This window comes from Medicago sativa, chromosome 2, assembly GCF_051527215.1.
Source record: "Medicago sativa cultivar Bolivia chromosome 2, Bolivia_mono, whole genome shotgun sequence".
Lineage (NCBI taxonomy): Eukaryota > Viridiplantae > Streptophyta > Magnoliopsida > Fabales > Fabaceae > Medicago > Medicago sativa.
This window is the reverse complement of record NC_140750.1, coordinates 9466765-9478854: the sequence shown is the minus strand read 5'-3', so window position 1 is coordinate 9478854 and position 12090 is coordinate 9466765. Positions and strand designations below refer to the sequence as shown.

The 12090-nt window shown below is 36.3% G+C and overlaps 1 protein-coding gene, 1 long non-coding RNA gene and 1 pseudogene across 3 annotated transcripts; all 3 read left to right on the top strand.

Annotated features, from left to right (window-relative positions):
• LOC146944319 (uncharacterized) overlaps positions 1-12090 on the top strand; it is a 59725-nt pseudogene that overhangs the window by 38387 nt on the left and 9248 nt on the right.
• On the top strand, positions 106-2664 carry NMAT1 (Intron maturase, type II family protein). The gene has a single exon (XM_085742718.1). The coding sequence runs from the start codon at positions 275-277 to the stop codon at positions 2342-2344; it is 2070 nt and encodes a 689-aa protein (XP_085598844.1). The 5' UTR covers positions 106-274; the 3' UTR covers positions 2345-2664.
• LOC146944320 (uncharacterized) lies at positions 5245-8119 on the top strand. 2 transcript variants are annotated; one of them, XR_015028134.1, is made up of 4 exons: positions 5245-5801; positions 6020-6388; positions 6515-6848; positions 7943-8119. It is a non-coding gene; the product is annotated as an uncharacterized LOC146944320 (long non-coding RNA). The 2 variants fall into 2 exon arrangements; XR_015028133.1 differs by having other exon boundaries at positions 6020-6848.

Sequence of the window (12090 nt, the reverse complement as noted above, 5' to 3'; positions counted from 1 at the left end):
ACTTATTTTTAATTTCAAAATAAATAATCTCTCAGGACAAATTAATTTTACTGGTTTTTAAATTTCGCAATGATAATTTTCAGCAAATTGTTAGTAGCCAGAAGGGATCATGAAAGTAAAGACATGTGAAAACTCCACAAAGCAAAGCCTAAAAACAGAAAAACCCAATTTCATTTTCTATCCCTCCATCCCAAACCCAATAAACCCCCTACTAAACACATTGTTGAGTGTTCCTCCACTCCCTCTCCCACCCAAAATGTAAAAAAACCAAACCATGTCATTGAGGAATTTCATCAAACACCTTCACCTTCTCTATCTCAAACCCAAAAAACCCTCACCATTCCCCTCTCTCTTCACTCGTTCCCTTCAATCCACAACCCAAACCCTCCACCAAGACCAATACCAAGACCCACAATCCCTCCTCAAACAAGACCCCATCGAAATCTGCACCAATCTTTGGGTTAAAACCTTCTCTTCCCTAAAAACCACTTCATTCCCAAATCTCACTGGTTATCTCTCCAATTTCGATCTTTGGGTCTTCGCTTATCAACGCTCATGTGCCCATTTCACCGGAACTTTCCCCCCTCGAAATGCTATTCACACCTCCATCCTCCGTGATCTTCTCTCCCTTCGTAACGCCGTTCTTCGTGGTCGTTTTTGCTGGAATGACAAAACCCATCAATTGCTTCGTTCCCCAAACGACAAAAAGTTTTCAAAACCGTTATCAAAACGAAAGCTTGAAGCTTTTGTACAATCCAGTGAGCCTTGTTTTCAAGATAGGGTTGTTCAGGAGGTTTTGTTGAATATTCTGGAACCTGTTTTTGAACCTAAGTTTTCTCCGAAATCACACGCTTTTAGACCGGGGAGAAATGCGCATACTGTTATAAGAACAATTCGGAGTAATTTCGCGGGTTATTTGTGGTTTTTGAAGGGTGATTTGAGTGAGATTTTTGAGAAAGTTGATACTGATGTTGTAATGGAATGTGTTGAAAAGGGTACTAGAGATAAGAAAGTTTTGAGTTTGATTAAATCGGCGATGATGGGTCATGTGCTGCGGAGAGTAGTGGAAAGGGAGGAGTTGAAGAAAGATAAGAAGAGGAAAGCTACTAAGAAGAGGATTCTTAAAGAGAATGAACCGAAACCGGATCCATATTGGTTGAGAACATTCTTTAGTTTTGCTCCTGAGGAAGCTGCTAAGGTACCTTGTTATGGTCATTGTGGGATTTTAAGTCCATTGCTTGCTAATGTTTGTCTTAATGAATTGGATCATATGGTAGAAGAAATGATTGTTGAGTTTTTTAGGCCGTGTATGTTTGATTCTATATGGAAGTATTCGATTGATGATGGTTGTCATAATCCTGCTTGGCCCGAGTTTGTTCCATCAAGTGGGAAGGAAAAAACTAGGAAGATGGATTATATAAGATATGGTGGTCATTTTTTGATTGGGATTAGAGGTCCTAGAGAGGATGCTGTTGAAATTAGGAAGAAAATTGTTGAGTTTTGTGAGAATACTTTTGGGTTAAGGTTAGATAATTCCAAGTTGGAGATTGAACATATTGCCAGGGGTATCCAATTCTTGGATCATATAATATGCAGAAGGGTGATACATCCAACTTTGAGGTATACAGGTTCTGGAGGTAACATAGTGAGTGAGAAGGGTGTGGGGACTTTGCTTTCTGTTACTGCTAGCTTACAACAATGCATTCGTCAGTTTAGGCAGCTTCAGCTTGTTAAGGGTGATAAAGACCCCGAGCCACTTCCGTGCAATCCTATGTTGTATTCAGGACAAGCACATACGAACTCTCAGATGAATAAGTTCCTTGAGACCATGGCTGACTGGTATAAATATGCCGATAATCGTAAAAAAGTTGTTGGCTTTTGTGCCTATGTGGTTCGCAGCTCTTTGGCTAAATTGTATGCTGCTAGGTACAGGCTGAAGTCTCGTGCCAAAGTGTACGGAATAGCTTCACGAAATCTCAGCCGGCCACTGAGGGAGAGTACCAATAACTCTGCACCTGAGTATTCCGATCTTTTGAGGATGGGGTTGGTTGATGCGATTGAAGGTGTTCAGTTTTCGCATATGTCTTTGATTCCATCTTGTGATTATACTCCGTTCCCGAGAAATTGGATACCAGATCATGAGAGGGTGTTGCAAGAGTACATAAAACTTGATAATCCTAAATTTTTCTGTGACTTGCTCAGATATATTAAGCAAAAAGGCTTAAGTATTCCTCAAGAGGAAATTTCTCAAATGGTATGGGACTACAAAACTCTCGGGGTGCGGTATTTTCGTTCTAACAGGGATAAAGAAGTAAAAGCTGATTTAAAGGAGATAACTGAGTAAGTTTGGCATTGATTGAAAATTAGCAGAGTCTTCTAAATATCAAGGTTCTGCTTCAAAATTGATGCTCTCATAGAAAAATGGTTAGGGGCATTGTTGAACAATTTTCTATGTTGAGTGTAAAAGTCCTTTAAATGATATTCTAACAAGAAATGTTACTAGTTCATAGTGACATTATCTAAATGAAAGGTAAAATGTTCTTTGGAAGGGTGAAACTCAAATGAAAGTGTTGTAACTTGTAAATTGTAATTAACTGCTGACAGTATAGAACATGGCAAACATGTACAAACAGAACTTTATACATTGTTGAATTGTGCTTATAATCGTCTAGCTTTTTCATTGGATTTTACATAAAGGCTGAAATTTAAATATGTTGGGATTCTTTTCCTCCCTGCATGATATATTTTCTGTAACCTCATCACAAATCTTGTTGTGTAATCGTGATAGTGTCGGAAACCCAAATTACAATGCAATAACAGGAGTAATCGATAGAAAAATAAGGTCATTATAATGATTCAACATAAATTATTGAATATTATTAATTTTTTGCGAGACAAAATTAAATTATTTTACAGAAAGTAAATTATATTATTAAATAAGTTTTGTTTTGACAGAAACTAAACTAAATTAAATTATTTGTATTGCCGCTCTTGGGTAGAACTCCTTGGAAAAATGACTTTCGGTATATAATTGACCAGCTTAACTGTAAACTTGTTGGATGGAAAGCTAATCACCTCTCATTTGCTGGTAGAGTGACTTAACAGATGTGAATAGTGATTGGAATTGGTTGATGTTTGAGCAGTGGCTGCCATCAGATGTTTTGCCTAAAATTCAAGCAATGGCACCTCTAAATAATTTCAACGGAGAAGACATGATATTGTGGTCCGGTGACAACCATGGGAAATTTACTGTTGGATCTGCAAATAAAGATTGTGTAATTTTAATATTGCAGATCATTGTGTTGATTGGGACAAGGTTTGGAGCTTACGGGTTCCAGAACGTGTTAGGTGTCTTATGTGGACCATTTGTCATGATAGATTGCTTACCTATTACAAAAGATCAAGATGGGATGGGGAGTCCGATGTGTGATGTTTGTAACAATGTTATTGAAGATGAATTACATGTGTTGAGGGATTGTCCTAAAGCTATGGCCTTATGGTTAAGTGTCGTTCATTATGATGCTAGGGAGAATTTTTTCGAAGGAAATTTGCTACAATGGATTAGTTATAACATGAATTGTGAGGCGAATTGGAGTTATACTTTTGAGTGGAATGCTTTTTGGGATGTCTTGTGTGGTGCCTTATGGAATTGGCGGAATAAGGAAAAACATGCACCTAGTTATAATAGACCTTTAAATCCCAAGGTTGCTGTCATGAATATTGTTAATGCTTATGTTTCTGCCGAGAGGAATGCTGAGTTAATCACCAACGCGCCTAAAATGACGATGATGGTGGGTTGGAAGTGTCCACCGATGGGGTGGGTTAAAGTCGGCACGGATGGAGCTAGGAAGGAAGATGGTAGAGCGGGATGTGGAGGAATTATCGGGGGAGTGATGGTGAGTGGTTAGGAGGTTTCTCCAAGCATGTGGGTTTATGTAATGCTTATATTGCTGAACTTTGGGGATGTATGAAGGTCTTCGATATGCTAGGAGGTTGGGTTTGAATTCGGTGAAGCTGAATGTGGTTCTTTAACCGTGACTAGGACACTTTCAAATGGAGAGGCGATTAATCCGATTAGTCGTGGCTTGTTGCAAGAAATTAGGCGCTTGTTACAATTGGATTGGGAGGTGAAAGTGCAACACACGTGAAAGTGCAACACACTTTTCGCGAGGCAAATTCTTGTGCTGATGCACTATAGCTAATATGGAGTGTAGCATGATTTTGAGTATGGTGCACTTGTTAGTTGCTGACCAAATGGGGGTTACTTCCCTCATCACGTTAAGTTGTAATTTTCTCTTTTAAGCCTTTTGGCCCTCTATGCGATAAAAAAAATATATATTTGTATTGCATTCAAATAAATATATAATATTTCCCCAAAAAAAAAAGTTTTAAAATTTATAAACGTTTTCACAAAAAGAAATTCAAAAAAGTATCTTATCTTATAATATTCAGTTTTGTTGCGTAGGTTTTAGTTTTTTAAATTGATTTGGAGATATTAACACTTCTACCCATCTTGGATCATCTCTCTCAACACCTTCCATCCTTTGTGACAATCTCATGCCACCTTTTTCTTTTATAGCAAAATCTCATGCCACCTTTTTTTTTTTATAGCAAAATCTCATGCCACTTATCTTACTCGAAATCTAGTATATGTATATCTAAATTTTTTAAATGAAGTACAGGTCTGCCCTCAAACCCTAGATAAACCCTAAGCAAGCTCCACAATTTTAACCTGCCCACAACCCTGGCGGGAAAACCCTAGGACTTCTGTTAGGAAAATGACTGCATTACCCTTAAGTTTAAAAGTTGTGAAGTGCAATACAGCAGGCGGCAAGTTGGTTAATTCAAAAAACCAATTCCATCTGACACACGTTAACTAGGCCTATAGGCTTCATGATGACTATTGCATGTGGGTGAATTTGTTCTATACAAGCCCGTAGAGTCCCTCCTTCAATCTCTATTTTCTTTGTAACTTCTTCTTTTCTCCCTTTCTCTTTATCTGCAAAAACTGAATAGAGAAAAACCATCACCACCTTCAATGGCTTTCAACTGGTATCAGAAGGAACACGATGAACAGGGATTGAAACCCTTTTGGGTTTGCGTTTTTGTTGGCCGTCCACGCTCCGACGACGGTCACCGCTGTTTAGGATCTGCTTCCAGTTCGGTTTTCTGAGTAGTTCTCTCTCTCTCTCTCTCTCTCTCTCTCTCTCTCTCTCACTCTCTCTTTCTCTCTCTTGGAGGTAACTGGTAAGCCTGTTTCAACCATTTGGGGTTCCATTTCTCTCTAATTCTCTTACTGGGTTCCTGTTTTCTGAATCATTTCTGCCCTCTACGATCTTCTTTCACCATTGTGTTGATTGATTTATTTATGATTCATCTGTACTGGGCTGATAGATTCGATTCTGAATCGTATCAGAATTGGGGGGTTGAAATAAGAGATTTGTTTTATTGATTAAACAATGTTGTTTTTGAGAATGAAAACTGATAAAAAGAATTGTGGGGTTTTGTTTCCTTTACAGTAGTAAGGCTATGTATTTTGCAACCTAACAATATGTTTCTTTTGATTTGACAGGTTGTACAACACAGTTTGTTGCTGAATAATTTCTTTTGTTTTGACAGGTTGTACAACACAGTTTGTTGCCGAATAATTTCCTTTGTTTTGACAGGTTGTATAACACAGGTTGTATGACAACAAGTGCATCCATTTTTCCCATGTGTAAATTGAGGAAGAATGTTCAGGAGTTGTCTGGATCAGGAAACAATTTATTCAAAGCTGAGAAGGGAGGAAAGGATTACATGTGGTATTATTCACATATTTGAAAATATCTAACTGAATTTACATGCCTTTTTTTTTGTTTCCTTCCTTGATTTTTTTTAAAGGATCCTTCCTTCGAATTTATGTTATATTAATTGAGATAAGTAAACTGGATTTTCACTATAAAATTAATGATAATCTTGATTTTGGCGTGGAATTTGTTGATGTTGATGTTAGAATTTCGATTTGATTTGTGTCTGACAGAGTGGCCGCATACAAATTTGGACGATGTGTATGAAGTAGTAGCCAAACCTCCACTGGAGTTAGCCATGGAATGGCATCAAGATTGTAGAAATGGGAATGTGATGTTTTTATAGCTGTACGAAATTTAGCATCAAGTATGAGTCATTTACTTTGATAAAAGCTACTTTGCATTTGAACTGTTTGATAAAAGGATCACTAGAACTTAATCGAGGCAAGTCTCATTCCTATTTCCTTATATGTTCATTTCTTTCATCTTTTTCGTTTTCTCTTTTAGATTTATGATTTTTTTTTCCGTATCTTATGATGGCGGTGCTGATAGGTTTGAGTTCAAATGTTGAAGATGATGGAGAGTGAAGCTTTGATGAGAAGGTGACCCTTTGTCAAGTTTCTTTCCACTTCAGTTATTTCACTTTTTCCTTTTTGTTGTTCTGATTTTGTTTTTTTAGCTTTTGTCTCACTGTGTTGTGTCTTTTTTGTCTGGTATTTTATTTTCAGAATTTGAGGCAGACGAAGTGAGCGTGCAAACTGAGTGAGTGTGACAGCTTCTTCGATGCTAAAAGTATTTTTACGGTAATAGGTTTTCAGTTTTTTTATTGAAAATATGTGAATTTAGTTTGCTTCTTTAATTCACCTTCTTGATTGTTCAATCTATCTTCATTTTTATTCTTTCCTTTCTAAAATGAAGTTACTAAAAAATCCATATTGTTGGCAGAAAGCTCTCTGTGCTAGCTTACACAGGTTATTTTCTGCACTGGTTGAATATTGTTGTATTGTAGCTCGTGGTGACAGTTCATGCAGTGGTGATTACCTATAGCAGCTCGCAGTAATGGTATGTTTCACAATGGTATACTTCTCTGTCGTTGTACATCACTTAGGGTGTTTACTTCTCAAATTTCACTTTTTTGATTGTTTCTTACTTTTACTAAATTTAATTTGTGACTTTGATTGCATATTTATTTGTGTTGATGCAAAAATTGAATGTTGCTGATCTACGTCTCTGAGATTGTGCATGTTTGTTACTTCACAAATATCACTTATTTTGATTTTGATTGTTTCTATTACCATATATATTTCAGGAATCACAATTTGCCTTACTATGCATATCAAGCTACTTCTTTTTGCATAGCTAGATTTACACTAGACATAGTCATGTAGATTAAATCATTTTCTCATTTTGAAGACATTTTTTTTTCTTTCTATTCTTCAATCTTTAGCTTATTCACGTATGTATTCAATTTCTGTAATTTTATTGTGTGCTATTGATATACTCTATCTTACAAGTTTACCACTCAATATTTGATATTCACAATATATTGTGCATATTGGTTCGCAAGCATGAGAAGTTTCTTTACCCGTGACATCTATAATGGGAGGCCATATGAGTTTTTATGCATTTTGTATTCAATTCTTTATAAGTTGACATATTAAAGATGACTACTATGCATCTAAATATAGATAGATAAATGTGATCTCTATTGTGATCATGACTTTATAGTACTGTTGTTAGTTTCTCCAATTTCTTCAAAAATGTGTTTCTCCAATTTCTTTTCATTATTTTGTAAACAGAGATTCTGCTGATCTGTTCATTTTTTCTATGTCATTTCTTCTCTAATAAGTTTAGTTCTTTACTTACTTTGTTGTATACTTACAGGTAAAATTGTATATATCATACATTAATCTGCATTTGTCCATCCAAGATAAAATTAATTAGGTATACATGACATTATAATTGGTATTGGTAGTGCTCTTACTTGAGCTTCGTGATTGCAATTATTCGTTCCAATTTCTTTGCTTTTTCTATATATTTCAGTTCTGTATGTGATTGGGTTCTTTTGTATATGAATGAGAAGTCGATTGACAGGACACTTACATCCTTTTATGGTATTCATCATTAAATTTCTATCATTCTCTTCATTTTTGCAGTTGGAAGCCCTCATAAGCAAGACAACAATAAAAGATGCAAACGTATTCGCACCGGTGCCAGTTGGATGCTTAGATGTTTTTTGAAGGAAAATGTTTAGCTGTTGTTGTTGTTAGTGACTGATATTATTACGTGTACGCACGGGTGTAGAATACTTTGTTGTATTTAACGTGTCTGATATAATGTTGTTTTTCGATTTCCAAACTGTTAAATTTGGATTTCCAAATTCTGTTATCTACCGAAGTTGTTACTAGGTTGAGTCACGACCAGGTCGCTCTCTTTAAGACGTTTCGTGGCACTACCCAAAGTTGTGCAAGGTAGACTATCAACCACGCCGCCTCCAGGATAAAACAAGCCCAGCTACAACTGTTCGATCAACTACTGCACTGTAGAAAAATCGTTCGAGAATTACACCCTCAAAATATGGCTCAATCGTTTGATCGAAGCCACTCGATACGGTACGTAACCGCTCTATTCGAAACCGTTCAAATTAATATGGTATTATTACCATTCTATTATGGTGCTGAGACCACTCAAATATGGTGTTACCACCATTCTAACTTCTCCAAAACATGAATATGACACTACGACCACTCAAATATGGTGATACCACCATTTCTCATTAAAATAATATAAATATACTGTTAAGATCATTCTTTAATATGATCTTAATAGTACTCAATATTCCGAAGAATCGTATATTATCGAAGGGACTATGAACTTAAGACCACGGGACTATGGTCTTAAGAACACTCTTAATACCGAAGGGACAGAAAGGAGTAGAAGCAGAAGAAACTTGTTAAAAACAAGTCGGAGGGAGAAGAGAGGAAAAAACACAGGAAGCATCGACTGTGAATTTTCGGTGTAAAGAACCAAATGGGGCGAGCTCTCCTTTTATAGGGAGAGTTTGTAACAAAAAACGAGTGACTTGGGGATTAAGTCTGCTTAATCCTTAAGCAAACACGTTTTGTTTCTTAATTGGATATATCCGGAAGTTTCTGGATATGCTTTTGGATCGGGTCGGGTCGTAACAAATGAAGTAGATAATATAGTCACAAGGAAGGGGGGGTTTGAATTGTGACCCTTTTAAAAATTAAACCTGTCACTTAAAATTTTATTCTCAAGTTGAAAACTTGGAATGGTTAAGTTAACTGACAGACTTCAAAACGTTCTGAAGTGTTAGTCTGAAAAAACAGTTTAAACAGTTAAGTTAATTAAATGTGTTTGTGTGTGTTGTGTTCACTGAAATTAAAGAGTAAAGAGAAGAGAAAAAGGGCACACAGAAATTTATAGTAGTTCACCCAATGTGGGCTAGTCTACTCCTCACAGTTTTGTGAGATTTTCCACTATGATGCTTGAGATAACTTCTCAAATCCTGCACCGTACAACTCTGTTCACCTGAACAATTACACAACCTGTATTCTCTAAGCCTCAGCAGGCTTGCACCTTTCTTGCTAAGTTACCTACTTAGACTTTACACCTTTCTGCTCAACCTAATACTTTAGTACCCTTAAAGCTAGATGAGACTTTGTTTACAATTTGTATGGAGTTTGTATGGAGTTTGAATGATATAGATCAGACAGATGATAAATGGAGGAAGAGATTTATCTTTAAAAAGATAAGAGAAATATTGATGTACACTTTGAAGACTTCTTGGAATCTTTGTGATGATCAATGTTTTTGCTAAAGCTTCAAACACTCTTATGTTGTTTTCTTGTATGCTTTGCAAAGGTGTGTGTTATGCTGAGGCCTTGATCTCTTTTTATAGAGTTTCTTGAACCTTTGTAGCCGTTGGAGAGTGTCCACTGGTCTTGTGCCAACAACTATACTGTTCATGTCAGAAAAAGCATGGAGCAGGATCGAACTTTCTGAACTCAGGGGACTTCAGAATGTTCCTTTTTGTTTCACTTAGGATGATTTGTAAGACTTTCATTTGATGTAATCAAATCCTAATAGTGAAACATTTATGAAGTGCAGCTTAGAAAACATCTAGGATGATATTCTTGATGGAATATTCCTGATGTTTTGTACTTCAAATGTTCATAGTCTTGAATGAACATTGAAGATGCCCTCTTTGACTTTAATCAATTAAATGCCTTTATTCCTTGATTGATATTAGTCATTGTACTTTACTGGGCTTTTATTTAAGTCACGTAGACCTTGCATGTTCTTCATTTTGTTCATGAATATCTGGGCTTGGTTCTTGATGTTCATCATGAACAACCTTCTGAACTCTGTCCAACCTTCTGAACTCATTTTAACTTTCTGAACTCTGACTGAGTTCTTAAGTCTTTATGTCCTTTGATTCTTTGTTTCTTGGTATGAATTGAAACTTGTTCCTGTCTTAATTAACCACTCAAGAGCACAAGTTAAATACCAACAAATTAATCAAAGTCCATTAATTCCTTAATCATCAAGGTTTGTTATCTTTAAAATTATTTAGGGATTTTGCCTCAACAATCTCCCCCTTTTTGATGATGACAAACCTATGATTTAGGATAATGGATTTTGATTATATATATGAGGAGTTTCAGAGCTGAAAAATTTATTTTGATGCTCCCCCTCATTTTTATAATTCATGCAGTGAGTTTTTAAAAGCTTTATAAAGCTCCCCCTCACTTTTATAATTTATGGCATAAATAAAAACATTCATATTTGAACCAAAATCATATTCATTCTCATTGATATTATGCATTCAGTACAATTTTATGATTCCTATGGTTCAAAAACAAAAAAGAAATTATAAATGCATATGTGATCAAACAAAAGGCAAAAAGGTGAAGTTTTAAGAACTTCAACCAACAAGTTTTGATCACTGACCTACTTAGGGCCTTAACCTAGAAACTTAAAGACATAATTATAATTATCCTAAAGCTTCTCCCCTTTTTGTCATCTGCAAAAAGTTAAGGAGGTACAAGACAAGACCAGAGAACTAAGGGGTGGAATCCCCAGAGTCAGAAGAGGGCTCAGAGTCAAATACACTAGGATCTTCAAAAATAGGAGGGTCCATGGCAAGACCAGGAGCTTGAACATCAACTGTCCATTTAGCTAGCACACAAGCAATCTTATGAGTCTTAGTGGAGACCCTAAGAGCCCTGGCAGCCATTTTCTCAGCTCTGGATGGTTTAGCAGAGGGAGCAGGAGCAGATGCTTCAACCTTTTCCTTAGAAGGACCATCTTTGGTGACAAAAGTATCCAAAGATTCAAAGAGGTCAGGAATGTTTGGCAGTTTGCTAGTGTTTTTGTTTGTGACTGGTGGTGGAGAAGGTGCCACATTTGGAGTGGGCAGAGGAGAAACAAAAAACTTTCCAACTTCTGATTCCATGGTGGAAGTGGAGAAATTAAGATTCTGATTTTGAGGAGTTTGTTGAGCCATGAGCTGGACTTCAGCAGAAGGTAGTGATCCTGATGCTTGAGGAATGGGGTCAACAGACATTGCATTATCTTGAGGCAGATTTGGTTCAGCAGTTGCATTTGTCTGAACATTCTTCATTGGGTCACATTCAAATCAGAGCTGGGATCTTCCACATTCAGATCAAAACCAGCTTGATTTTCTTCTTGCTCAATCTCTTGAGAGTCCATGTTATCATGTCCCTCACTCATCCTTTGAGAGACAAGAATTTCAGCCACATCATGCATGTCTTGGTCATCTTCCTGAGGTGCTTCTTCAAGATCATCAGCAACTTTCTGAGCTGTTTTCTCAGTATTTTCTTCAACTCTATCAACTTTCTGAAGTTGATCAGCATGTTGTTATACCCTAATTTTGGACCTAAAAATACTAGTCAATTTTTCTTTTCTTGCATTATAAGTCATTTGAACTATCTTTGATCAATTGCATCTTTCTCTGCATTTTATTTCAATGTTATTTGCAAAATTTACATGCAAGGGTATTTTAGTCATTTCCTGTGTCAAATTTCTCTCAGTCTTTCAAAATTTTGTTTGAGTCCTTTCAAGTGGTGTGAATATGTCTCTGTTTCATTCTATGTCAAAATCCATTCCAAAATTTGCATTTGAAGTCATTTTGAGTCAGTTTTGCCCCTAGGGGCATCTTGGTCATTTCAAGTGTCAAGTTACTGTTTAAATCCTAAAAATTGCCTCTGAGTCTTTTAATTTTGCTTGTATGAGTCTTTGATTCAATTCCTTGTTAAAA

Bases quoted from the DNA above. Each gene is read 5' to 3' on its own strand.
- NMAT1 (XM_085742718.1), top strand. From the start codon at position 275: ATGTCATTGAGGAATTTCATCAAACACCTTCACCTTCTCTATCTCAAA.